This window comes from Mirounga leonina, unplaced genomic scaffold, assembly GCF_011800145.1.
Source record: "Mirounga leonina isolate KUSES-001 unplaced genomic scaffold, KU_Mleo_1.0 Mir_481, whole genome shotgun sequence".
NCBI lineage: Eukaryota > Metazoa > Chordata > Mammalia > Carnivora > Phocidae > Mirounga > Mirounga leonina.
In genome coordinates, this window is record NW_023270773.1 from 210,526 (window position 1) to 234,061 (window position 23,536).

The window sequence follows — 23,536 nt, forward strand, 5'->3', positions numbered from 1 at the left end:
ATATGCTACAACATTTCAAGGCCTATAAACTTTAAAATATGCTTTCACGGATTGAACTGAGATCCCTTTTTGTGTTCTAATACATCTCCAAGAAACCAACTGTCCACTGGAACATTCCAATGTGTGAGGCATTTGTTAAGGCCTAATGGGAATCAGACTGGCTGGGTACCAGATGCCAGGCACAAGACTAAATGCTGTATGTGTGTCCATGGGCTGCTCACGTGTGCATGGCACGAGGCCAGGAGCAGGCTTGGTCTGGCCTGCCCCGAAATCTCACTGCAGCTTCTCCTTCTGACACAGCAGATCTTAACAAGCATTTTTTTTCTTGTCTCAATTCTGCCTCACTAAAAGGTGGTATCTATCATACATCACCTGGTAGGACAGATGGGTGCAAAGATCCCTGAGCGGTCACTGAACTGAGCTTTAATAAAAAGGTAGTAAGTTCAGCCAAAAGGTGGCTTATGGTATCAGACTAACTAAAGTCCCAACTTCACACAAACTGGCTCCCTAGAGACTGCAAGGCAATGTGCTATGCAGACCCGGCCTGTCACATGCATGGTTAGTGTCCAAAGCTAAAGTAGGATGAGAAACTGGTGCACTGCTCTTAAGCTTTGGCTCTGTATGCTTGACACCCTAACAGATTCCTTCCCCGGTTGCTGAGTTTCTACCATGCTGTCCAGACACTGTGAGGTGTCCAGGGCAAATAGACCAACTGCCTACAGATCTTACAGTCAAACAAACATCAGGTGCACCCACATGAGATTTCTGGAGTTTTAGGTCACAAGGTTAAGTATGAAACTATTTGCTACTTAAGTAATAAAACATGTAGATCCAAGCCAGGGCAGAGGTAAGCAGACCTGAGGGGGATGTTCCAAGAAGGGGCCAGTAAGAGCTCTGTGGTTGGGAAGAGCTGGCAGAGGGCACGTGTAAGAAGCTGCCTAAGAAGAAGAGCAGGAAGTGCAAGCACACATAGGACGGAAGCATTCAGGGTGGAGAGGCAAAAGGGGAGGCAGTCAGGCTGGTGAGGACAGGGTTGTGGTTCACAGAAAACCTCCTGAGTCAGGCCAAGGGGTTCAATCTTGCCCTCAAGCCTAGAGAACTGTAAGCAGAAGGCTGACAGGTCAGACTTGGGCCAGCCAGGTTTACAGGTACAATATATACAAACAGGGCATAAGCAGGTAGGAAACAAGGCATCTGAATTACAAGGAAACCAAGTTTATGGAAATGTAGCACGGGATCTGCAATTGTGGGGCTCAGAGGAAGCCTTCATGAGTCCCCAATGATGAAGCCAGTGCAACAGCTGGCAGCCAGGTGTATTTGCTGCCCACCTTGATGAGCTCAAGGTCACACTGCCCCCGCTCGTAGGCAACACAGGCTAGATGCGGGTCCCGCTTCTCACAGTAGCGGCCCACCACGTGGCTGTCATAGTAAGCGTTCTCTCTCAGGAAGCGCTCAGGGCTATTGTTGCTGTCGATGTAGATCTTGGCAAGTGCATTGTGAGTGGCAGGCTCTTCACAGCCTTCGTGACTCCGGGACTCCAGCCAGGGAAGCAGCAGCTTTAGCCTTTGAAAGAAGGAAGAGCAACGTAAAAGTCTCAAAACTAACATCTGAAACCTCCAGGGCAGACCCTGAACTCTGAAGGCTGCTTCTAGAAACAAACAAAAATCTCACTTCATTAACCTCAGGTTGTTTTAGGGACCAAAACAGACTTGAATTCCAAACAGATTTCAATTGTTAAGTTTTCCCCAAAGATCTATAGTACCATAGCAAACAACTCACTACTAGATCTAAGATTCATTGCATGAAAGACCAGCCACGGAGACAGTTAGTCCTGGGGCCTAGAGGCTGACCGAAAAGGGATCTTAGAGAATTAGTCATAGACTTAGCAACAAACACTAGAACCCAAGGGCAAGAGAAGATACCAAGCTAGGACCCCCTTACCTGTTTCTTTTTTCTACTTCAGCCACCAGCTCATCAGTAGAGAACTGTCCTCTCACCACCATGATTAAGTTTTTAATTACTTCCTCAGAACAATCCACATCAAGCAGCCCTCCAACCACAGCAGGGATCCGGCTAGGGTTGACCTAGAATGGTCAAGGTGGTGACTTAGTGCTGCAGGCACAGGTCACTGCTATAAGTCCCCCGTCCAGGCCTGGACAGTGTGGCTGAAAGGGCTCCTGTGGTGGACAGAATGCGAATTTGAAGCTCCAACCCCTAATGTGACTGTATTTGAAGATGGGCCTTGAAGGACATAATTATGGTTCACTGAGGTCATAAGGGTGGGGCCCTAATCAGAGAAAAGGCCATATAAAGGTACAGCAAGAAGGTTGCCATCTGTAAGCCAAGGAGAGTGGCCTCAGAAAGAACCAACCCAAGGTGGTGGGGTCAGCACCTTGATCTTGGACTTCCAGCCTCTAGAAAATGTCTACTGTTTAAGCCATGCAGTCTGTGGTATTCTGCTGTGGCAGCCCAAGCTATGATACCATCAGTCTCAGACATATTCAGGGGTCAAAGGCAGTCTCTCAGGTGTAGGCTATTACCACCAACCAAGGCACAAAAGCAGCCGGGTGTCACCTGGGAGCTGGCAGTGAACGTCCCAGTAGTACCTTCTGAACGTAGATCTCGATGTACTTCTGCAGGTTGTTGCGGTACAAGTACAGGACGAGGTCATGGACAAAGTCAAACCGATCACACACAATGATGAGGGGAAGCTGGTCTGTGAGCTTGGCCTCCTGTGTATTGGGAAAGCACAGAAACAAGGCATGCAGTGAAGACCCCACAGAGCCAGACTGCATGGACCATGAATTAGCACAGAGATGGCACTGCTTCTGTAGGGAGTGGCCCCGAGGAGACTCAGGATGAGACTTTGTTCTAGATATGCTATTGTTTCAAGGTATCTGCTTTTGGGGATATAGCGTTTGCCTTGGGAAACAAGTAACAGAAAGGTAATACTATTTGGTTAAAGAAGAACTCTGCTAGATCTGGCAATAACATTGCAAATTGGTCCAAAAGCAAGTATCTTCTGGGTTAAGACAAACAGCTCATTATGTATAAATGTAACCCAGACCCAGCAGCAGAGAGTGTAGGCTACTTTCGAGAACACCTGCCAATAAGGGCTGCCTTTCCAGACAAGGAACCATACTCCATGGAACATCAGCCAACAGTGCAGGGGGCTGCCCCCCACTCTACAGTCCACCACAATAATGCCTCCCCTCATTTGGCCATACCTACATGACACTTCTCAGGTGCCCTGCACCCTTGCAGTTCTGGGTGTGGCCATGTGACCTAGTTTCCTCTAATGGAATGGGAATCAAAATGCCACATGCCACCTGCAGCCTCACCCATAAAAACCACCAGTGCTGGCTCTTCTGAACTCTCTTTCCTTCTTCCAGTTGACCGGGAAGGTGACATTCAAGGTGGTATGCTGAAGATGGCAAAGCAGCCACCAGCCTGGTCCTTGAAAGATGGTGGGAAAGAAAGCCACCCCACTTAGGTCCACATCCACCCCCTCCTGTGCATGAGGAAGAAAGACACTTCTTGCTTTTTATGCCCCTAGCACTGAGTAGCTTATTTGCTTCTATAGACTTTCCTAACCTAATTAACAGGGGCACAGTTGGGATGTTGTTGAAACATAATGCAGCAATAAACTAACTCCCTCTACTCACACATCAGATAATTAAGAGCATAGCCTCAAGGGTTGGAAAATGAGCAGTGGCCTCCTCCAAGAACTTTGGGCCACAAAGCAGAGCTCTGCACTAAGGACCCAGGGAACATTGATGGAGAAAAAGTCAGCTTTCTAAGTCTTAGGCAGCTGCCTGATGGTTTGCTCAAGGAAGGAGGTGACACCTAGACATCCTTACCTTCAGGAAGTTCTTCACCCGCTCTGGGTTGTAGCAATTACTCTCCCGGCATATCCTCTCCACCTCCTTGATCTGCCCCGTCTTACAGGCAGCCTGAATGTATTTCAAGTGCACGTCTGGATCTTGGCTGAAGTTTACAATTGAGCCCAAGAAGTAGAAGAGGCCTACAAAGAGAGATTGTTCCATCTTATGCCCTCATAATATCTACCTGCCTTTTCCACAGTCATAGTCCATCTGCCCTTGATGGCCCAGCCTACAACAATGCTCCACTCTCCCAGCTCACACAGCCCACTCACAACTTAGAAAATCTATGTGAAGTTCTGCCTTGGCATCTCCCCCAAATAGCTAGTCAGATTTCCATGAAATCTGGGAGGTGTACCTGAGATGTTCTGATGTGAAATACTCTATGTGTATGTATGTGGAATCCTTCTGGGAGGCCCAGGCACACCCTAGATGGTCATCTTCAAGAATAATTCAAACTGAGGTAACCTAAGAGGGCTGTGTGACTACCACTCTAAAAAGACAAACCAGGAAGAGAGGAAAGCAGAGGCTTTCAATGGGAGCCTCCAAACAGAGTCTGCTCCCTGACACTGAGCTGCTGGCACACATGGAGCCACTGCGGACTGGGGTGCAAGGTGAGTCACAGAGCACCGTTATTCATCAGAGGCTGACCACCTCCTGACTCTCACAGGAGCCAGCCAGAGGTACTGGTGACAAGAACAGGACAGGATACTCCAGAGAAAACCACATTCCCTGAGGAGGTCTTTAGCTGTAACCTGGGGGAAGGAACCAGAACCCTGAAGGAGGCAGACAGCTCCCACCAACCCTACTCTACTGCCATCTCCCCACCCACATAACCTAATTGCTGTTGCAGCCTTTCCTGCAATGGCGTCTTCTGACGAGAGGGGCAGTTCCCTGAAGGCAGGTCTTGCCTTCACTCCTCCAACATCCCAGCCTCACTAGGCCCAGGACAGTGGCTTAATACCTTGTTGGACAAATGCTCAGTTTCTATCCCTGCCCCAGCCAGTCCCCAGCAGACCCTCACCTGGGAAAGCCATCCCCCCACCAGCACATTCTCGATGTTGATGCCCACAGGAGGGCAGAGGAAGCCAACCAGTCAGGTCTGCAAGCCCAACAACCACACACCACTGAGCCTCCATGGGGCTCTTACTCAGAGGAAGCCAAAGGGGCTGCCCCCTCAGGGCCAGGCACTCCAGTGTTACTGGCCCAGATTTTCTGGTGAACACTCAGCAGAGTGTGTGACACAAAGATGCTCAGTTCCACAGAGGCTCCACGGACACAAGGGGGATTCTAAGCATCCCCACTCCAATACCAACCAACTAATTGCTTCCTTTGCAAATGCCAAAAAAGCTACCTAAGCTGGGTAACACATACCAGACAGCAGAAATCTTCTGCCATTGACCAACATAACAGCCTGGCTGGAAGGAAGAATCTGAGGTTGGGCAGGCAGACACCGACACCCGAGGAGGAGGTGTAGTTGGCTAGATGCTGTGAAATTTACCTTCGTAACTCTTGAAGGATTCAAAGAGCTCCACCAGGGACTGTGTGCCCAGCTGCTCGTGGTACTTGGAGGCCACCTGCACACACAGCTGAAGGTTCTGTCTGATGCTGGCAGACAGCAGAGCATGAAGACACGCCAAAGAATCCTCCACTGACAAGGAGCCAAAGAAGCTGACGAGCCACTGGGAAGCAAGGAAGAGTTTGTCCACACCTAAGTACCATCCTAGATGCTGCCAACACTGGCAACATAACTGGGTCAATTTTTCCCACTGAGTGTGAAAAATATAAAGAATCTTCACTTGAAAGGACTGAAAAGCAACTATTCCTTGTGGTAAAAAGTGGGAGCCAGGAGTTAACTTCAGATGAGACACTAACGTCAACTATTCATCAAGCTGTCACACACCCTGCAATACCCCACAGTTGATACAAAAACATATTCTGTAAATGGAATGCAATACCAATTAGCTTCTGCTAATGGTTTTAGACAACCTTGCTAGAGCTGTCAATGTTAACAGGTTCTCTCTTTTGGGCTAAGTCAAAGGTAGACAATGGAAAGAAAGAGGTAATGTGAGCCCAGTTGCGTGGGTGAGCCAGTGGGGCTTGTGTGTGGGCTGAATGAGAATTGTGTATAGCAGTGACAAGGCTCGTGCACAGGGAAGACACATACCACAGTCCCACAACCACGAACATAGGGAAATTTTGGGAACATGTAACCCTAATGACAGGTGGGTGCCATCCACAACAGGAGTGCCCGAAGGGTGCACCATACCTCGGGATTGAGGAGGTGAGTGTGGACCACAGCCCTCTTGATGTCGTAGAGGTCAGTGTAGTGCTCCAGTGCACGCTGCAGGAGGCCCGCCTTTTCACAGAGCTGGGCAATGTGGGCCCGATCATAATGAGTAAACATCTGATTTCCAAGAATGGCATCTGCAACCTACGAAATGGTGAGGTCAGGAAGAAAGCCTGAATGGTGGCAATCACTTTTTAAGAGTAGCTGCTCTAACTATGCCCCCCAGGGCACAGCTCCAGAAAGTACTCACAGCAGAGAGGGATTTTACCAGGTCCAGGTCCTTGTCCACCTCCCAGCAGAGCCCTAGCCAACCCTCTAAGTCACCTGAGGCTCTTTGAACAAGGCTCTGTCCTCCTAGGGTGCAGAGTTGGGTATGTACAAAAGGCTGAGGCTCTGCCCTAAAGCATGTTACTGGGATCAGGCCAGGCTACTGCTCTGGCTTTCAGCCATCATATTTGTACGGTTTTCTATGGCAAGTCAAGGTCAATGTGAAGGCCTCCTTCTTTAATGAGCTCAATCCTTGGACTAGCAACAGTTACAATTAGCTAGAAGTAACAAATCCTACTGGCATTCACTAACCTGCTCAATTTGGTTAAAGGCAGAATTAGTGTGTGTGTGTGTGTGTGTTTTTGGGGGGGGGGCATTATGTTTGAAAAACAACTAACACTCCTGGAAAGAATTCTGATGAGGCTTAATATCATCTCTAAATAAGCAACCTCTGGACTAAGAATGAGTGAGTCAACTAGCAACCTTGCTGCCTTGTTAAGTGATCTGACCCTCTGTAACTACTAGTGAGTCTTGATGAGACATGCTCCTGGGTGTCACCCAGCACACTCTTTTCCATTCCTTCCAGGATATGGAGCACCAGTCAAGTATACAGTGACCACAGACCTAGTCTAACATCATGCTGCTCCAGGGTAATGCACACTCTGGGCTCCCTAGAGAGGAACAATCCAAACCAAGTGCTGACAGCACAGTTTTGTAATATCTGGAACTTATCTGATGCTCCCCACCCTTTGTTTTCTTCAGAACTTTACTATCTTTTTTTTTTTTTTTTAAGTTTCCCCCTTATTATAGCAATAGTATCATTTAAAGAACTCAGAAAACACAGATGTGCCAAAAAAGAAAATATCATCCAGCCTCTGACATCCAGAGAAGACTGCCCAATGTTCTGGGCGTTGTACCCAGCTGTGCACCCATCCAGGCTGCCCCTCTTTTGGGTTTGGGCTCTTCTTACGGTCTATCTGCTCAGTTCCTGAGTGGTGTTTAGTTTCTGTTTCAAAGCTCATATATTAAAAGCTGTCATATATAATCACCAAGTCATAAGAGTTCAACAGAACACCAAACAGCAAATTAATAGTACTTTTGTTTCCTAGAGGTGGGATATGGCCCACACAAGAGCAGCTAACTTGTGAATTGGAATAACCTGAAAACACAGAACAATATAATTAACATAGTGTTTCCTAATCACAAAACAATGCATGATTATAAAGCAAAAGAAACTGGAAGACAAATAAGTAAAGAACAAAGTGGGGGCGCCTGGGTGGCTCAGTCGTTAAGCGTCTGCCTTCGGCTCAGGTCAAGATCCCAGCGTCCTGGGATCGAGCCCTGCATCGGGCTCCCTGTTCCGCGGAGAAGCCTGCTTCTACCTCTCTCACTCCCCCTGCTTGTGTTCCCTCTCTCACTGTGTCTCTCTGTCAAATAAATTAAAAAAGCTTAAAAAAAAAAAAAAAAAAGAACAAAGTGAACTGTGATCCTGTCCACTCAGACAACCATGGTTAACAGCTTGATGTAAATTTCTCCAAACTCCTTTCCTGCATACATATCTAAAATTATCAAAAAAAGCATATACATGTGATTTAACATACCCACCCCCCAAATTTCAGTTCAAAAAATGCCCCACCATAATGAGCTACCACTTCACACCCATTAGGATAGCCATGATTTTTTTAAAAACACACACAGAAAATAACAAGTGTTGGCAAACATATGAAGAAACTGGAACCCTCATATATTGTGGTAGGAATATAAAATGGTATAAATGCTTGGAATACAGTATGGTGGTACCTCAACAAGTTACATACAGAATTACTATATGATCTGGCAACTCCACTTCTGGTGTATGCCCCAAAGAGCTGAAAACAGGAATTCAAACTGATACTGCACACCAATATTCACAGCAGCACTATTTGCAACAGCTACAAGGTGAAAGGCAACCCAGTGTCCATCAACAAGTAAACGGATAAACAAAATGTGGTATATACATACAATGGAATATTATTCAGACATAAAAAAGGAATGAAATTCTAATCCATGCTACGACATGGATGAATCCTGAAAAGAATATGTTAAATGAAACAAGCCAAACAAAAGGACAAATATCATATGAATCTACTTATATGAAGTATCTAGAATAGGCAAATTCATAGAAAAGTAAGTAGAATAGGGGGTTACCAAGGGCTGGGGGAGGGAATGGGGAGTTATCACTTAATGGGTACAAGATTTTCTGTTTGTGATGATAAAAAGTTCTGGAAATATATAGTGGTAACAGTTGCACAATAATGTGAATGTACGTAATGCCATTTAAATGTGCACTTAAAAATGGTTAAAATAGTAAATTTTGTTATGTATACTTTACCACAGCAAAGAAAAGAAAACAGAGAAGAACAGAAAAGAGAAGAAAAGATGCCCCAGTTGTAATTGTTTCTGTAAAAGTTTTGCACCAAGGACTCTGGAAAACTCTTGCAGGAAGGTCCTAGAGAATGTCCACTGAGGCACAAGCACCCAGCCCAAAGGCACTGTGTTTAGGTGTGCAAGTCCCACACAGAAACGAACAGGTCCTTTGTCGCCTGTTTTCAGCCTAGAAATGGCACTTGCCTGGGGTGCATGAATCAGGTTCATCTCCAATAGGCGAGTCTGGAGGTGCCCCTCAGCTGGGCGATTATTTTTCAAGGCATCCAACAAGAAGGAAGTACACTGCTGAATTAAACTGTTTTCCATGAGAACATCTACAATCTGAAACAGATAGCAAGCCACATTTTTACCCAAAGGAGATGGGTTTTATTTTCCTATTCAAATAGTTCCTGAAACTGAATCTCATTTAGAAATTCAATAATTCGTTCCTTCCTTTGCATTTTTAAAAAGTTTTTATTTCTTTTAGTAATCTCTACATCCATCATGGGGCTCAAACTCATGACCCTGAGATCAAGAGTCTTCTGAGTAAACCAGTAAGGCGCCCCTGCATTTTCTTTTATTATCAAAATTCAAGTAACTCATGGTCATTATTTATTAGGTAATTTTGTGAAATTATATCACTGATGTCATACTCACCAACAGGGCATTTTACTCAAGTAGATCAAAGGAAGTACTTTTATCAGTGTGAATCCCCAAAATCCTCTGAAGTGATTAAAGCAATCTTAACAATCCATTATTTAAATCAAATCCTAGAGGCCATCAACACCTGGTGTCTAGCCCTTATACTCTCATTATTTAGGCACAGTTAAGAAAAGGCAAACATTGACTTAGATAACAATCATTAGAGTTAAGTAGATATTAAAGAATAAGCCTTAATATGAAGTGAAATATAGGTAATGAACTTACTAATTGTGTAACTGTTTCCATGTTTAAAGTACAAGAAAAAAGTTTATATTAAAAATACTTTAGAGGGCACCTGGGTGGCTCAGTCAGTTAAGTGTCTGCCTTCAGCTCAGGTCATGATCCCAGGGTCCTGGGATTGAGTCCTGCATCAAGCTCCCTGCTCAGTGGGGAGTCTGCTTCTCCCTCCCTCTGCCTGCCACTCCCACTGCTTGTGTTCCCTCTCTCATTCTCTCTCAAATCAATTAAAAAGTACTTTAGAAATATGAAATATAATCTAGACGTAATCTGGAGTTTTCCTTCCCCTTGAGATCTATGTAAATTTGGCTCAAACCCCTTAATCATGATCTCCAAAATCCCTGCAAATTCCATGATATATGAACCCAGTATGACTGCACTTATATCTATACAGGTTGTTGGTTTTGCCTTGCTTCAAGCTTTGTTACATATCTCTGTATTACCCAGAGCCCTTTGTACACAGTTTACTGAAGGTAACTGGACATGTGTTTATATCTAAACACTAACTACGTTATGCTAAAATAATAGTCTCACGTTCACCTAACTCCAGGTTAGTCAGACACCCACAAGATGAAAGTCTACAGACTTGAAAGCACTCACCATAACCAGGTATGCAGGCAGACTTCAGGTGGCCTCAGTCAGCAGAGGATAATGAGGTGGGAGTAGGGTGGGGCTACCATTCTCAAATGACATCCTCCACTCCCCACCACCAACCACCACACAAAGAAATAAGATCCTCACAACTTGACACATGAATCCTCTAAAATACTTTAAAACAAAAGTAAATGACAGGTATTCAAACAATAAAAGACTAGAAGACAAGCTCCCCTGGTACATCAGATTTTTTAAAACTGGAAGATTAATAGCAGACAAAAGAATCAAGACACTGGTAAGAGAAAAACAAAAGAGAATCTTCTTGACAGTTATACAAGCCACAAAAAGCTGTCCCAAACAACCAACTGATGCTCACCTGGTCAATGTTGGCCAATGGCTCTTCCTCTCGCACTAGCATTTGAGAAAACTGCAGGCCCTGATCTGGACTGATCCTCATCACACTCCTCAGCAAAAAGATCCAGTCTGGGACATAGCCAACCTAGAGGCAAGGGAACGCCCATCAGAAAAATAAATGAGGGGCGCCTGGGTGGCTCAGTTGGTTGAGCGACTGACTTCGGCTCAGGTCATGATCCTGGAGTCCTGGGATCGAGTTCCGCATCGGGCTCCCTGCTCAGCAGGGAGTCTGCTTCTCCCTCTGACCCTCCCCCTCTCATGTGCTCTCTCTCTCTCTCTCTTTGAAATAAATAAATAAAATCTTAAAAAAAAAAGGGGGGGTGCCTGGGTGGCTCAGTTGTTAAGCGTCTGCCTTCGGCTCAGGTCATGATTCCGGGGTCCTGGGATCGAGCCCCGCATCGGGCTCCCTGCTCAGCGGGGAGTCTGCTTCTCCCTCTTCCGCTCCCCCTGCTTGTGTTCCCTCTCTTGCTGTGTCTCTCTGTGTCAAATAAATAAATAAAATCTTAAAAAAAAAAAAAAAGAAAAAGAAATGAAACACTCTGAGTGGTTAAGAAAAAAATAAAGCTCCCATCCTTTGTTCTGAACTTGTGTTTACAAAGAAATGAGGAGCAATATTAGCATGTATACATGCTGGGCCTATGCCAAACACAACATCCACTTCAATGTGATGATGCCATGGATGTGGAGGTGCAACCAATTACACAAACAGCCTGGACCACAAAGACCAGACAACCAGTGAGCCAGCTCTGACCAACACCCAGCCCACAGGCCAGTGAACTTTGGGGACAAGCTGCAGTAGAAGCCGGTTGAAACATGGGTTTAACACATAGCTGGTGCTGTGGGGGAGAAGGGAGAAAAAGAACAAGATACAATTACAGAAGTGGAGCCTGGGTGGCTCAGTCGGTTAAGCGTCTGCCTTCAGCTCAGGTCATGATCCCAGGGTTCCAGGATTCAGCCCTACTGTGGTCTCCCTGCTCAGTGGTGTCTGCTTCTCCCTCTGACACCCCCTCCTGCTCTGCTCCATCTCTCTCTCAAATAAATAAAATCTTTTAAAAAATTATAGGAGAATCCCCAACTGGAAGGGAACCAGAAGGACTGTGAACCTAAGACAGGAAAATTAAAAAACTGAAGAGAATAAAATAGGATCATTATCACTGAATGACAGATGCTAACAGCAACACCGACAACTCACACTAGAGCACTTCCATAGGAGGAAGGGTATTTTATAAACTTCAGAATCAGCAACCACCCACCACAAATTAATTATCTGTGATATGCTAATGGTTAGGCATGCATTACCTTTTTGGCATAGAGGACAATTTTTTGGAATTGGCCTGTTTCTGCAAAACACTGGATAACTTTACTCGGCACATTCGCCCGAAGATACACACTCAGGGCGAGTGTAGGGTCTGCAGTTTTGACCAAATCTCCAAGTTCTTCTGAACACTCCAGCTGTGGTGTGCCAAAGAGACAGGGCAAAATTAGGATCAGAAGAGCCTGTGACCTCATTTTCAAACTGTGCTGAGGGTTGTGATTTCGTAACTGTTTGTACCTTATCTTCTTTCAGCCACTTTTCTAAGAGTTGTTTGCGTCCCTGCTGAAGCACTGGACGGCAAAGTTCTAAGGATTCAAGTTTATTGAGCTGACCCTGGTCAAGCAGGATTCCAAAGTACTGAAGCAAAGGAGAAGCCTGCCCAGGCTGGGCAGGAATACTCTGGAACTTCCGAACTGTGTCACTGGTACGTAGGACTCCCTGATGACAAATGGAAATGTAGGTTGTTACGTTATAATCACAAGCTGTTCCTTTACTTAACTGGCTTGTATTAAAAAAAAAAAATCTGGGGCGCCTGGGTGGCTCAGTCTGTTAAGCATCTGCCTTCAGCTCAGGTCATGATCTCAGGGTTCTGGGATCGAGCCCCACGTCGGGCTCCCTGCTTGCAGGGAACCTGCTTCTCCCTCTCCTCCCTGCTCGTGCTCTCTCTTGCTGTTTCTCTTTCTTAAATAAATAAATAAATAAATAAATAAATAAATAAATAAAATCTTAAAAAAAAATCTGCCAAAGGAAATCCCACACTGAATTAATTGTCAGGGACAGAGAGTCCTCTACCAAGGCAATGGCTTCCACCTTCAGCAAAAACCACAAACAGGGGACACCTGGGTGGCTCAGTTGGTTGAGCGTCTGCCTTCGGCTCAGGTCATGATCCAAGGTCCTGGGATCGAGTCCCACATTGGGCTCCTTGCTCAGTGAGGAGCGTGCTTCTCCCTCTGCCTGCCGCGCCCCCTGCTTGTGCTCTCTCTCTCTCTCTGACAAATAAATAAATAAAATCTTAAAAAAAAAAAAAAAAGACCACAAAAACAGTGGGTCTCAGTCTCACAGGTGACTTCTAGCAAGGGTGAGAATTAGGCTTCTAAATCAGCCTTGCAGTAGTGAAGTTCTACCACCATTACATTCTAATTCAAAATACTCAAAGTCCTGGGTGAAGACTAGAAATGGTTAGAAATCGTTTGCTCATTAAGCATCACTTGAAAGACAGAAAAATCCCTTTCAAGGAGAAGCAACTCAAAACCCTTTATCTGCTCAGAAGCAGAACTAGGCCCCAGGACATTATCCTAATGAAATAAATCAAAGAACATGCCCTAAGCACTACTGTTACACTCCAGATGAGTGGACAAGGTCCAGAGTAGAATGTGACTAAATGAAACACAGTACAACCACTTGATATATAATATAGCTCTGCATTTTCTATGCTAAGAAGCTGGGTGTGAAATACATATGCACATAGATAAGAACTGAGACAGAATTTTTTAAAAATGTTGTTGCAGCAGAATCATGCTTTTCATTGATTTGTCTCATTGTTGTCATGCCACTGGCACAAAATTTTAAAGCTAATACAACTAACAAAACAGTTAAGATACTCCAACATCAGTAGTGGAATGCTTTTATAATTTATTTCACTCCCAGACTGGCGCACAGCATTTGAGGGCCATTACCTTTGGTGCAGATGCTGCTACTTTGGCGGCTTCAGCATAGCTCCCCTGTGCAAAGAGGGTACTGAATTTTCTCACGAATAACTCCTCCGCCCCAGCCAGGTTGCTACGAATGGCCAAACGCAGACCAAGGTCTGGATTCTGAAGCACATTGGTTGCATAATTCACAATGTTATCTTCCTCGACACAAATGGACAGCACCTATAAAGACCCAACAAGTGAGACTGGCCTAACCTAGAAAAGTGCTCCATATACACGTACTGCCCACATCCTGCTCGCAAGCACTGCAGTATCAGCAAAGTTCTAAGGCTCATCCTGCGTATGCCCAGAACACTGGCTCTAACAGTGACAGGATGTACAGGAGCCAAACACTTAATGGCAACACAGCAGAGTATCATGGTCGAGCTACAGCATGGTCAAGTGAGAAGAATACCAAGTTGCGTGCACACTGACCAGTGATGCATTCAAGATGACTCTGCCAAAATGGCCTATTTGGGTGGGAGAAACTGACAGTTTTTCGTCTCAATGTTCTTTTTTTAAAGCACAGATTTCCTTCTTTTACTGTCTTTTTGACTTTAGAAAGGTAATTTAGGTAGCATAGTACCTGCTTTTCAACCCTCCCCAATCAATCTGTGCCTGGCCTGAACATGTTAGTGGTGTGTATCAGAACCACTGCTCCATTGGTAGAAGCTTCGTGCAGGAAGGGAGGTACTCTTCTCAAAATTGATCCTGTGTTAAGAATGGTGCTGTCTGAGAGGCAAAGTGATGGTAGGAAGCAGAAGGGAGACATGGGTATAAGTTGAATAATAGGAGCTAATTATATTTGACCACTTTCCTGAAGAAGGAGGAAAAGTTAAGCTCCAGTCCCCAGTGAATGGAAAAGGTGGGAGATGAACCCTCAAAGTTCCATACCTGTCCCTTTTTGTTGACACCGATAATTCCGGAAGTAGGTTCCTGTGGAGCAGTGACAAAGATCGTGTCAGCACTAATACGGTTCATGTAGATGCACACGCCAGACTCTAGGTCATACAGATGAAGATAGCCATACTTTGTGATCAAGTAAATAACACCATGTTTAGCTCCAATCTATAGAAAGACAGAGAACAACAGGTAGAAAAGTAAGGACAAAAGAGCTCACAAATGACGGAAGAGGATCTTGAGTTCCTTAGCCCAATAGATCATTTATCACTGGTGGGAGCAGAGTGCTGCTCACACGTGGATCCCACGTTGATTCCAGTCATACCCACTTGAGAACTAGTTTTAAAGCCAATATTTTCCCTGACTCCTCTCAAATAAAGGTCCAATAAATAAGGCTATTCCATTTGTCTTTCAGGTCTAACTATCCTCTCCCCCACTTCCTTACCAAATCCCTTTAGAAAAAGCTGTGACTTCATAAAATAAGGAGAAAATTCTGGATAAACTTAAAAAAATTATAAAACCTATAGTAACTTTATTTTTTAACAAGTTTATTTAAGTAATCTCTACACCCCAAGTGGGGCTCGAACTCACAACCCCAAGATCAAGAGTCACATACTCTTCCAACTGAGCCAGAACCTATAGTAATTTTTAAAATATGGTAGTAAAAAGAGGGGCGCCTGGGTGGCTCAATTAAGCGGCTGCCTTTGGCTTAGGTCATGATCCCAGAGTCCCCCGTGGGCTCCCTGCTCAGCGGGGAGTCTGCTTCTCCCTCTGATCCTCCCCCCTCTTGTGCTCTCTCTCTCTCTCACTTTCTCACTCTCAAATAAATGATTAAAATCTTAAAAAAAAAAAAAAAAGTCAGTACCAGCATAGGAAGAAAGAGAAACAAACAGAATTTAACTGAGAATCCTGAAATAGAATCAAACATATATAAGAATTTAACATGAATGAGTAGATATTTCATATCAGTGGAAAACAGACTTTAACCAGTATAAAATGCTGATATAACCGGCTAGCTATATGGGGATGGGAGATGAGTGTAAAGACCTGGCTCTTTGGGCGCCTGAATGGCTCAGTCGGTTAAGCATCTGCTTTCAGTTCAGGTCATGATCCCAGGGTCCTGGGATCGAGTCCCACATCGGGCTCCCCCTGCTCTGCGGGGAGTCTGCTTCTCCCTCTCCCTCTGCCTGCCACTCCCCCTTCTGTCAAATAAATAAATGAAATCTTTTTTTTTTAAGATTTTATTTATTTATTTGTCAGAGAGAGACACAGCGAGAGAGGGAACACAAGCAGGGGGAGTGGGAGAGGGAGAAGCAGGCTTCCCGCGGAGCAGGGAGCCCGATGTGGGGCTCGATCCCAGGACCCCGGGATCACAACCTGAGCCAAAGGCAGATGCTTAACAACTGAGACACCCAGGCGCCCCAATAAATAAAATCTTCAAAAAAAAAAAAAAAAGAACTGGCTCTTCATCTTATTCTTTAGATCAAAGTAAATTCCAGATGGGTCAAAGATTTTTACATAAAAAGTAAATAAAACTAAGTAAGTAAAAGAAGCAAATATGGGTGAATATTTTTATCACCTTGGGGTATAGAATTCTTTTCAAAACACGATACCAAAGCCACACAAAAACGCAAATCTTCCACAAGGTGGAACACACCACAAATAAACTTTTGCTCTGACTGGGGAAAAATATTTATTTGAAACACATCAGGCACTTAGTATCCGAAAACTACACAGAGTTCTGACGAGATAAAGACCCCAAGAGAAAAAAATGCCAAGATCAGGAAGAGGCAATTAACAAGATGCGTATGAGTGGTAAACCCATCCCATCTTGACAATAATCACAAGAAGGGCATGAACATCACTGGACACAGTCCAGTGTGGTCATGCACAGGCCCCTAACCCAGTAGTTTCACTTGTAGTTTATCCTTGGACTGAACACTGGACAACAATGCTCCTAGAAATGTTTACTATAAACATAAATACCCAATGGGGGATTCTCTAAATGAGTTAGAGATATCCACAGAACAGATGATACAGACATTAAAATATTATATACATTTATTTATTTTATTTTTATTTTTTTTTGCATTTTTTTTTTAAATTTTATTATGTTATGTTAGTCACCATACAATACATCATTGGTTTTTGATGTGGTGATCCATGATCCATTGTTTTCGTATAACACCCAGTGCTCCATGCAGTACGTGCCCTCCTTAATACCCATCACCGGGCTAACCCATCCGCCCACCCCCCTCCCCTCTAAAACCCTGTTTGTTTCTCAGGTCCATAGTCTCTCATGGTTCATCTCTCCCTCCAATCCCCCCCTCATTTTTCCCTTCCTTCTCCTAGTGTCCTCCATGCTATTCCTTATGTTCCACAAATAAGTGAAACCATATGATAACTGACTTTCTCTGCTTGACTTATTTCACTTAGCATAATCTCCAGTCCCATCCATGTTGATGCAAAAGTTGGGTATTCATCCTTTCTGAGGGCTGAGTAATATTCCATTGTATATACGGACCACATCTTCTTTATCCATTCATCTGTGGAAGGGCATCTCGGCTCTTTCCACAGTTTGGCTATTGCGGACATTGCTGCTATGAACATTGGGGTGCATATTGCCCTTCTTTTCACTACATCTGTGTCTTTGGGGTAAATACTCAGGAGTGCAATTGCTGGGTCATAGGGTAGCTCTATTTTTACATTTTTGAGGCACCTCCACACTGTTTTCCAAAGTGGCTGTACCAACTTGCATTCCCACCAACAGGGTAAGAGGGTTCCCCTTTCTCCACAACCTCTCCAACATTTGTTGTTTCTCTCCCTGTCAATTTTTGCCATTCTAACTGGTGTAAGGTGGTATCTCAGTGTGGTTTTGATTTGGATTTCCCTGATGGCTAATGATGATGAACATTTCTTCATGTGTCTGTTAGCCATTTGTATGTCTTCTTCAGGGAAGTGTCTTTTCATGTCTTCTGCCCATTTTTTGACTTGATTATTTGTTTTTTGGGTGTTGAGTTTGAGAAGTTCTTTATAGATCTTGGATACCAGCCCTTTATCTTAGTGTCATTTGCAAATATCTTCTCCCATTCTGTGGGTTGCCTCTTTGTTTTGTTGACTGTTTCCTTTGCTGTGCAGAAGCTTTTTATCTTGATGAAGTCCCAAAAGTTCATTTTTGCTTTTGTTTCACTAGCTTTTGGAGATGTATCTTGAAAGAAGCTGCTGTGGGCGATGTCAAAGAGGTTACTGCCAGGGCGCCTGGGTGGCTCAGTCGTTAGGCATCTGCCTTCGGCTCAGGTCATGATCCCAGGGTCCTGGGATCGAGTCCCGCATTGGGCTCCCTGCTCGGCAGGGAGCCTGTTTCTCGCTCTCCCACTCCCCCTGCTTGTGTTCCCGCTCTCGCTATCTCTCTCTTTCAAATAAATAAATAAAATCTTAAAAAAAAAGAGGTTACTGCCTATGTTCTCCTCTAGGATTTTGATGGATTCCTGTCTCACATTGAGGTCTTCATCCACTTTGAGTTTATCTTTCTGAGTGGTGTTAGAGAATGGTCGAGTTTCATTCTTCTGCATGTGGTTATCCAATTTTCCCAGCACCATTTAATTGAAGAGACTGTCTTTTTCCATTGCACGTTTTTTCCGGCTTTGTCAAAGATCATTTGACCATAGAGTTGAGGGTCCATATCTGGGTTCTCTATTTTGTTCCATTGGTCTGTATGTCTGTTTTTGTGCCAGTACCATGCTGTCTTGGCGATCACAGCTTTGTCATATAGCTTGAAATCGGGCAACGTGATGCCCCCAGCTTTGTTTTTCTTTTTAAACATTTCCTTGGTGATTCGGGGTCTTTTCTGATTCCATACAAGTTTTAGGATTGTTTGTTCCAGCACTTTGAAAAATGTCATTGGAATTTTGATCGGGATGGCACTGAAGGTATAGATTGCTCTGGGTAGCATAGACATTTTAACAATGTTTATCCTTCCGATCCATGAGCATGGAATGTTTTTCCATCTTTTTGTGTCTTCTTCAATCTCTGTCATGAGTGTTTTGTAGTTCCTAGAGTATAGATACTTTACCTCTTTGGTTAGGTTTATTCCGAGGTATCTTATGGTTTTTGGTGCTATTGGAAATGGAATCGTTTCTTTAATTTCTCTTTCTACAGTTGCGTTGTTAGTGTATAAGAAAGCAACTGATTTCTGTGCATTGATTTTTGTATCCTGCCACATTACTGAATTGCTGGATGAGTTCTAGTAATTTGGGGGTGGAGTCTTTTGGGTTTTCCACATAAAGTAACATGTTATCTGCGAAAAGAGAGTTTTTCTTCTTTGCCAATTTGAATACCTTTTATTTCTTTTTGTTGTCTGATTGCTGTTGCTAGGACTTCTAGTACTATGTTGAACAATAGTGGCGAGAATGGGCATCCTTGACGTGTTCCTGATCTTAAGGGAAAGGCTCTCAGCTTTTCCCCATTGAGGATGATATTCGCTCTGGGTTTTTCAAAGATGGATTTTATGAACTTGAGGAATGTTCCCTCTATCCCTATACTCTGGAGAGTTTTAATCAGGAAAGGATGTTGTATTTTGTCAAATGCTTTTCTGCATCAATTGAGGACCATATGTTTCTTCTCCCTCCTCTTATTAATGTGTTCTATCACACTGATTGATTTGCGAATGTTGAACCACCCTTGCATCCCGGGGATAAATCCCACTTGGTCGTGGTGGATGATCCTTTTAATGTATTGTTGGATCCTATTAGCTAGGATTTTGTTGAGGATTTTGGAATCCATATTCATCAGGGATATCGGTCTGAAATTCTCCTTTTTGATGGGGTCTTTGCCTGGTTTGGGGATTAAGGTAATGCTGGCCTCAAAGAATGAGTTTGGAAGTTTTCCTTCTACTTCTATTTTTTGAAACAGCTTCAGCAGAATAGGTATTATTTCTTCTTTGAATGTTTGGTAGAATTCCCCAGGGAATCCATCAGGCCCTGGACTCTTGTTTTTTGGGAGGTTGTTGATCACTGCTTCAATCTCGTTACTGGTTATTGGCCTATTCAGGTTGTCAATTTCTTCCTGTTTCAGTCTTGGCAGCTTATAGGTTTCCAGGAAGGCCTCCATTTCATCCGGATTGCTCAGTTTATTGGCATATAGTTGTTGATAATAATTTCTAATAATTGTTTCTATTTCCTTGGTGTTAGTCGTGATCTCTCCCCTTTCATTCATAATTTTATTAATTTGGGTCCTTTCTCTTTTCTTTTGGATAAGTCTGGCCAGTGGTTTATCAATCTTATTAATTCTTTCAAAGAACCAACTTCTAGTTTCGTTGATCTGATCTACTGTGTTTCTGGTTTCTAATTCATTGATTTCTGCTCTAATTTTAATTATTTCTCTTCTAGTGCATGGCTTAGGTGTCCTTTGTTGCTTTTTCTCCAGTTCTTTAAGGTGTAGAGTTAGTTGGTGAATTCGGGATTTTTCTATTTTTTTGAGTGAGGCTTGGATGGCTATGTATTTCCCCCTTAGGACCGCCTTTGCAGTATCCCATAGGTTTTGGACCGATGTGTTTTCATTCTCATTGATTTCCATGAATTGTTTAAGTTCTTCTTTGATTTCCTGGTTGACCCAAACATTCTTGAGCAGAGTGGTCTTTAGCTTCCAAGTGTTTGAATTTCTGCCAAATTTTTTCTTGTGATTGAGTTCCAGTTTTAGAGCATTGTGGTCTGAGAATATGCAGGGAATCATCTCAATCTTTTGGTATCAGTTGAGACCTGATTTGTGATCCAGTATATGGTCTATTCTGGAGAAAGTTCCATGTGCGCTCGAGAAGAATGAGTATTCTGTTATTTTAGGGTGGAATGTTCTGTAAATATCTATGAGGTCCAACTGGTCCAATGTATCATTCAAAGCTTTTGTTTCCTTGTTGATTTTCTGCTTAGATGATCTGTCCATTGCTGAGAGTGGAGTATTGAGGTCTCCTACAATTAACGTATTGTTATCAATATGACTCTTTATTTTGGTTAACAATTGGCTTATGTACATGGCTGCTCCCATGTTGGGGGCATAGATATTTACAATTGTTAGATCTTCTTGTTGGATAGACCCTTTAAGAATGATATAGTGTCCTTCTGTGTCTCTTATTACAGACTTTAGTTTAAAATCTAATTTGTCTGATATAAGAATTGCTACCCCAGCTTTCTTTTGAGGTCCGCTGACATGGAAGATGGATCTCCATCCCTTCACTTTCAGTCTGGATGTACCTTTAGGTTCAAAATGAGTCTCTTGTAGACAGCATATGGATGGGTCCTGTCTTTTTATCCAATCTGCAACCCTGTGCCGTTTTATGGGAGCGTTTAGGCCATTCACGTTGAGTGATTATTGAAAGATATTGAATTAATTGTCATCATGTTGCCTGTGAAGATGTTGTTTTTATAGACTGTCCCTGTAAATTTCTGTTGTATATCACTCTTGGGGTCTTTCTCCTTTTATAGAACTCCCCTTAATATTTCTTGCAGGGCCAGCTTAGTAGTCACATATTCTTTCAGCTTCTGCTGGTCGTGGAAGCTCTGCATCTCTCCATCCATTCTAAATGAAAGCCTTGCCGGATAAAGTATTCTTGGCTGCATGTTCTTCTCATTTAGTACCCTGAATATGTCTTGCCAGGCCTTTCTGGCTTGCCAGGTCTCTGTGGATAGGTCTGACGTTATTCTGATGTTCCTCCTTCTGTACGTAAGGAATCTCTTCCCCCTAACTGCCCTTAAGTTGGTTTCCTTGGTTCTAAGATTTGCAAGTTTTACTATTACATGCCGGGGTGTTGGCCTGTTTTCCTTGATCTTGGGAGGGGTCCTCTCTGCCTCTAGGACTCAAATGTTTGTTTCTTTCCCCAGATTAGGGAAGTTCTCAGCTACGATTTGCTCAAATACATCTTCTAGTCCTCTCTCTCTCTCCACTCCCTCCGGGATTCCAATTATTCTGACACTGGAATGCTCCATGGTGTCACTTATTTCTCTGATTCTATTTTCATGGATTCTGAGTTATTTTTCCCTGGCCTCCTCTTTTCCCTTTTTATCTATTATATTGTCTTCCAGGTCGCTTATTCTCTCTTCTGCCTCAGTTACCCTAGCTGTTAGATTATCTAGATTGGTTGGATCTCATTGATAGCATTTTTAAGTTCTGCCAATTCAGCTTTTATTTCTGCCCTTAGAGACTCTATGTTGCCATTAATTGATTTCTCCATTCTAGCCATTGTCTTCACAATTGCTAGCCTGAATTCCATCTCCGACATCTTGGTTATATCTGCATCCATTTGTAAATCTGCAGCGTAAGTCATAATCTCTGAATCTTTTCTGTTTTGGGGGCTCCTCCTCCTAGTCATTCTGTTGATGGGTGTTTGAGGGAATGTATAGAGTCCAAATTATTGACCAGAACCCAAGCAAGATACACCTGTTTTCTTGGGACCTTAGAGTTGCTGGCCTCTTGTTTTCCCAGCCTGTCTTCTGCGGGAGGGGCCTGCCGCGGTGTTACTCAAGCAACCCTATTTGGGCGGTGTTGCCCTGCGCCCCTGTGGTGGGGGATGGGCTCAGCGGGAATCAGTTTTTGGGGCTTTTGTTCTCTGGCGGCTTTCCCTGGCGGCTTTCTGCATCTCTTCCGCGAGTCAGAGCAGAAGAGACCATTTCCAACCCTCTGCCTCAGAGCAGAGAGACCGCAGTCTGTTCTTCAGTGAGCTCTCCAGGCCACACCGTCTCCGTTTCTGTCTGTGCTGCTATAAACTGCAGCGTCCTGGGTTGTGCACCCCTCCACAGCGCTCCCAGTCCTGCCTCCACGTCAGGGCACATCTCTGCCCTTTGAGCTTCGAAAACCGCCAGCCGCTCCCAGTTCGCGTGCACACGACCCTGCCGCTCCGGGATTCCGCCCCGGGGGGCTGCCCTAGAGTCCTTTCCCCACCGGTACCGGTCTGCGAGTCTGTGCCCCGTCCGCAGCGTGTGAGGCTGTCCCTCACCGGCGGTGTGGGATCCCCATGGCCAGCCACCCTCCCGCTGCCGTTTATCCTCCGATATCTGCCCGCGGAATCACGGCTCCCCACTTCGTACCTCAAAACCAACTGCCTACGATATTCTGTTTGTAGAGATCCAGATCTTCTTACATCTCAGGCTGGTTTCGTGGGTGCTCAGGGTGGTCTGGTCTTGTTTGCATTTTCTTATCCAGAGCCAATGAACGATTCAAGAAACCTTGTCTTCAGTCCTGACATGAAGATGACATTGTGCCAAAAGTGCCTGCTGCTTTCTCTGAATGCTGACGTCCTGTGACAAGGCGCATCACTAACTCAGATGCTGATGTCCCAAACTTTGGTTCTCATGGAGCCAGAGCAGAGAAGTGCTGTCAGGTGGGGATAAGTAGGCACCTCCGACCTATGGCCTGCACACCTGCACTGTCTGTGCCAAGGGACAAGGGACATCCCACTGAAGTTGGAGACTGTGTGTGGTCCTTATGTGCACTCTTCCCGGGGAACAAGGGAAACCCTGAAATGTCCACAACCCATCCCACAAAAGGTCAGGTGAGCGGGCGCGCTGGAGTTCATGTGTCTCAGGGTACAGCCAGCTGATGGACATCAGGCAGAAGAGACCCGCTGGGAACTCCACAGGTAAATTCTCCCTTCACGTGCCCCACCTCCGCATCCGGGGCTATTATATACATTTAACTGGTATGGAACGGTCTATGACACAGTTAGAGAAGGTCATAAAGCTGAAGGCCAGTGCCAAGCCATTTCATAAGACTCTATTTGTAGGGACGCCTGGGTGGCTCAGTTGGTTAAGTGTCTCTGCCTTTGGCTCAGATCGTGGTTCCAGGGTCCTGG

The 23,536-nt window shown here is 44.4% G+C and overlaps 1 protein-coding gene across 6 annotated transcripts in view; it reads right to left on the reverse strand.

The window, feature by feature from the left end:
- The window catches only part of CLTCL1 (clathrin heavy chain like 1), a 100,579-nt gene that overhangs the window by 35,714 nt on the left and 41,329 nt on the right, over positions 1 to 23,536 (reverse strand). For all 6 annotated transcript variants that reach the window (XM_034989108.1, XM_034989109.1, XM_034989106.1 and 3 more), the window contains exons 6-17: positions 14,692 to 14,865; positions 13,783 to 13,980; positions 12,344 to 12,544; positions 12,091 to 12,243; positions 10,754 to 10,876; positions 9,049 to 9,186; positions 6,151 to 6,315; positions 5,383 to 5,563; positions 3,861 to 4,024; positions 2,607 to 2,732; positions 1,942 to 2,084; positions 1,329 to 1,563 (exon numbers count right to left, since the gene is read on the reverse strand). In XM_034989108.1, the coding sequence (XP_034844999.1) occupies positions 1,329 to 1,563; positions 1,942 to 2,084; positions 2,607 to 2,732; positions 3,861 to 4,024; positions 5,383 to 5,563; positions 6,151 to 6,315; positions 9,049 to 9,186; positions 10,754 to 10,876; positions 12,091 to 12,243; positions 12,344 to 12,544; positions 13,783 to 13,980; positions 14,692 to 14,865 (2,001 nt within the window). The remainder of the gene's footprint in view (positions 1 to 1,328; positions 1,564 to 1,941; positions 2,085 to 2,606; positions 2,733 to 3,860; positions 4,025 to 5,382; positions 5,564 to 6,150; positions 6,316 to 9,048; positions 9,187 to 10,753; positions 10,877 to 12,090; positions 12,244 to 12,343; positions 12,545 to 13,782; positions 13,981 to 14,691; positions 14,866 to 23,536) is intronic.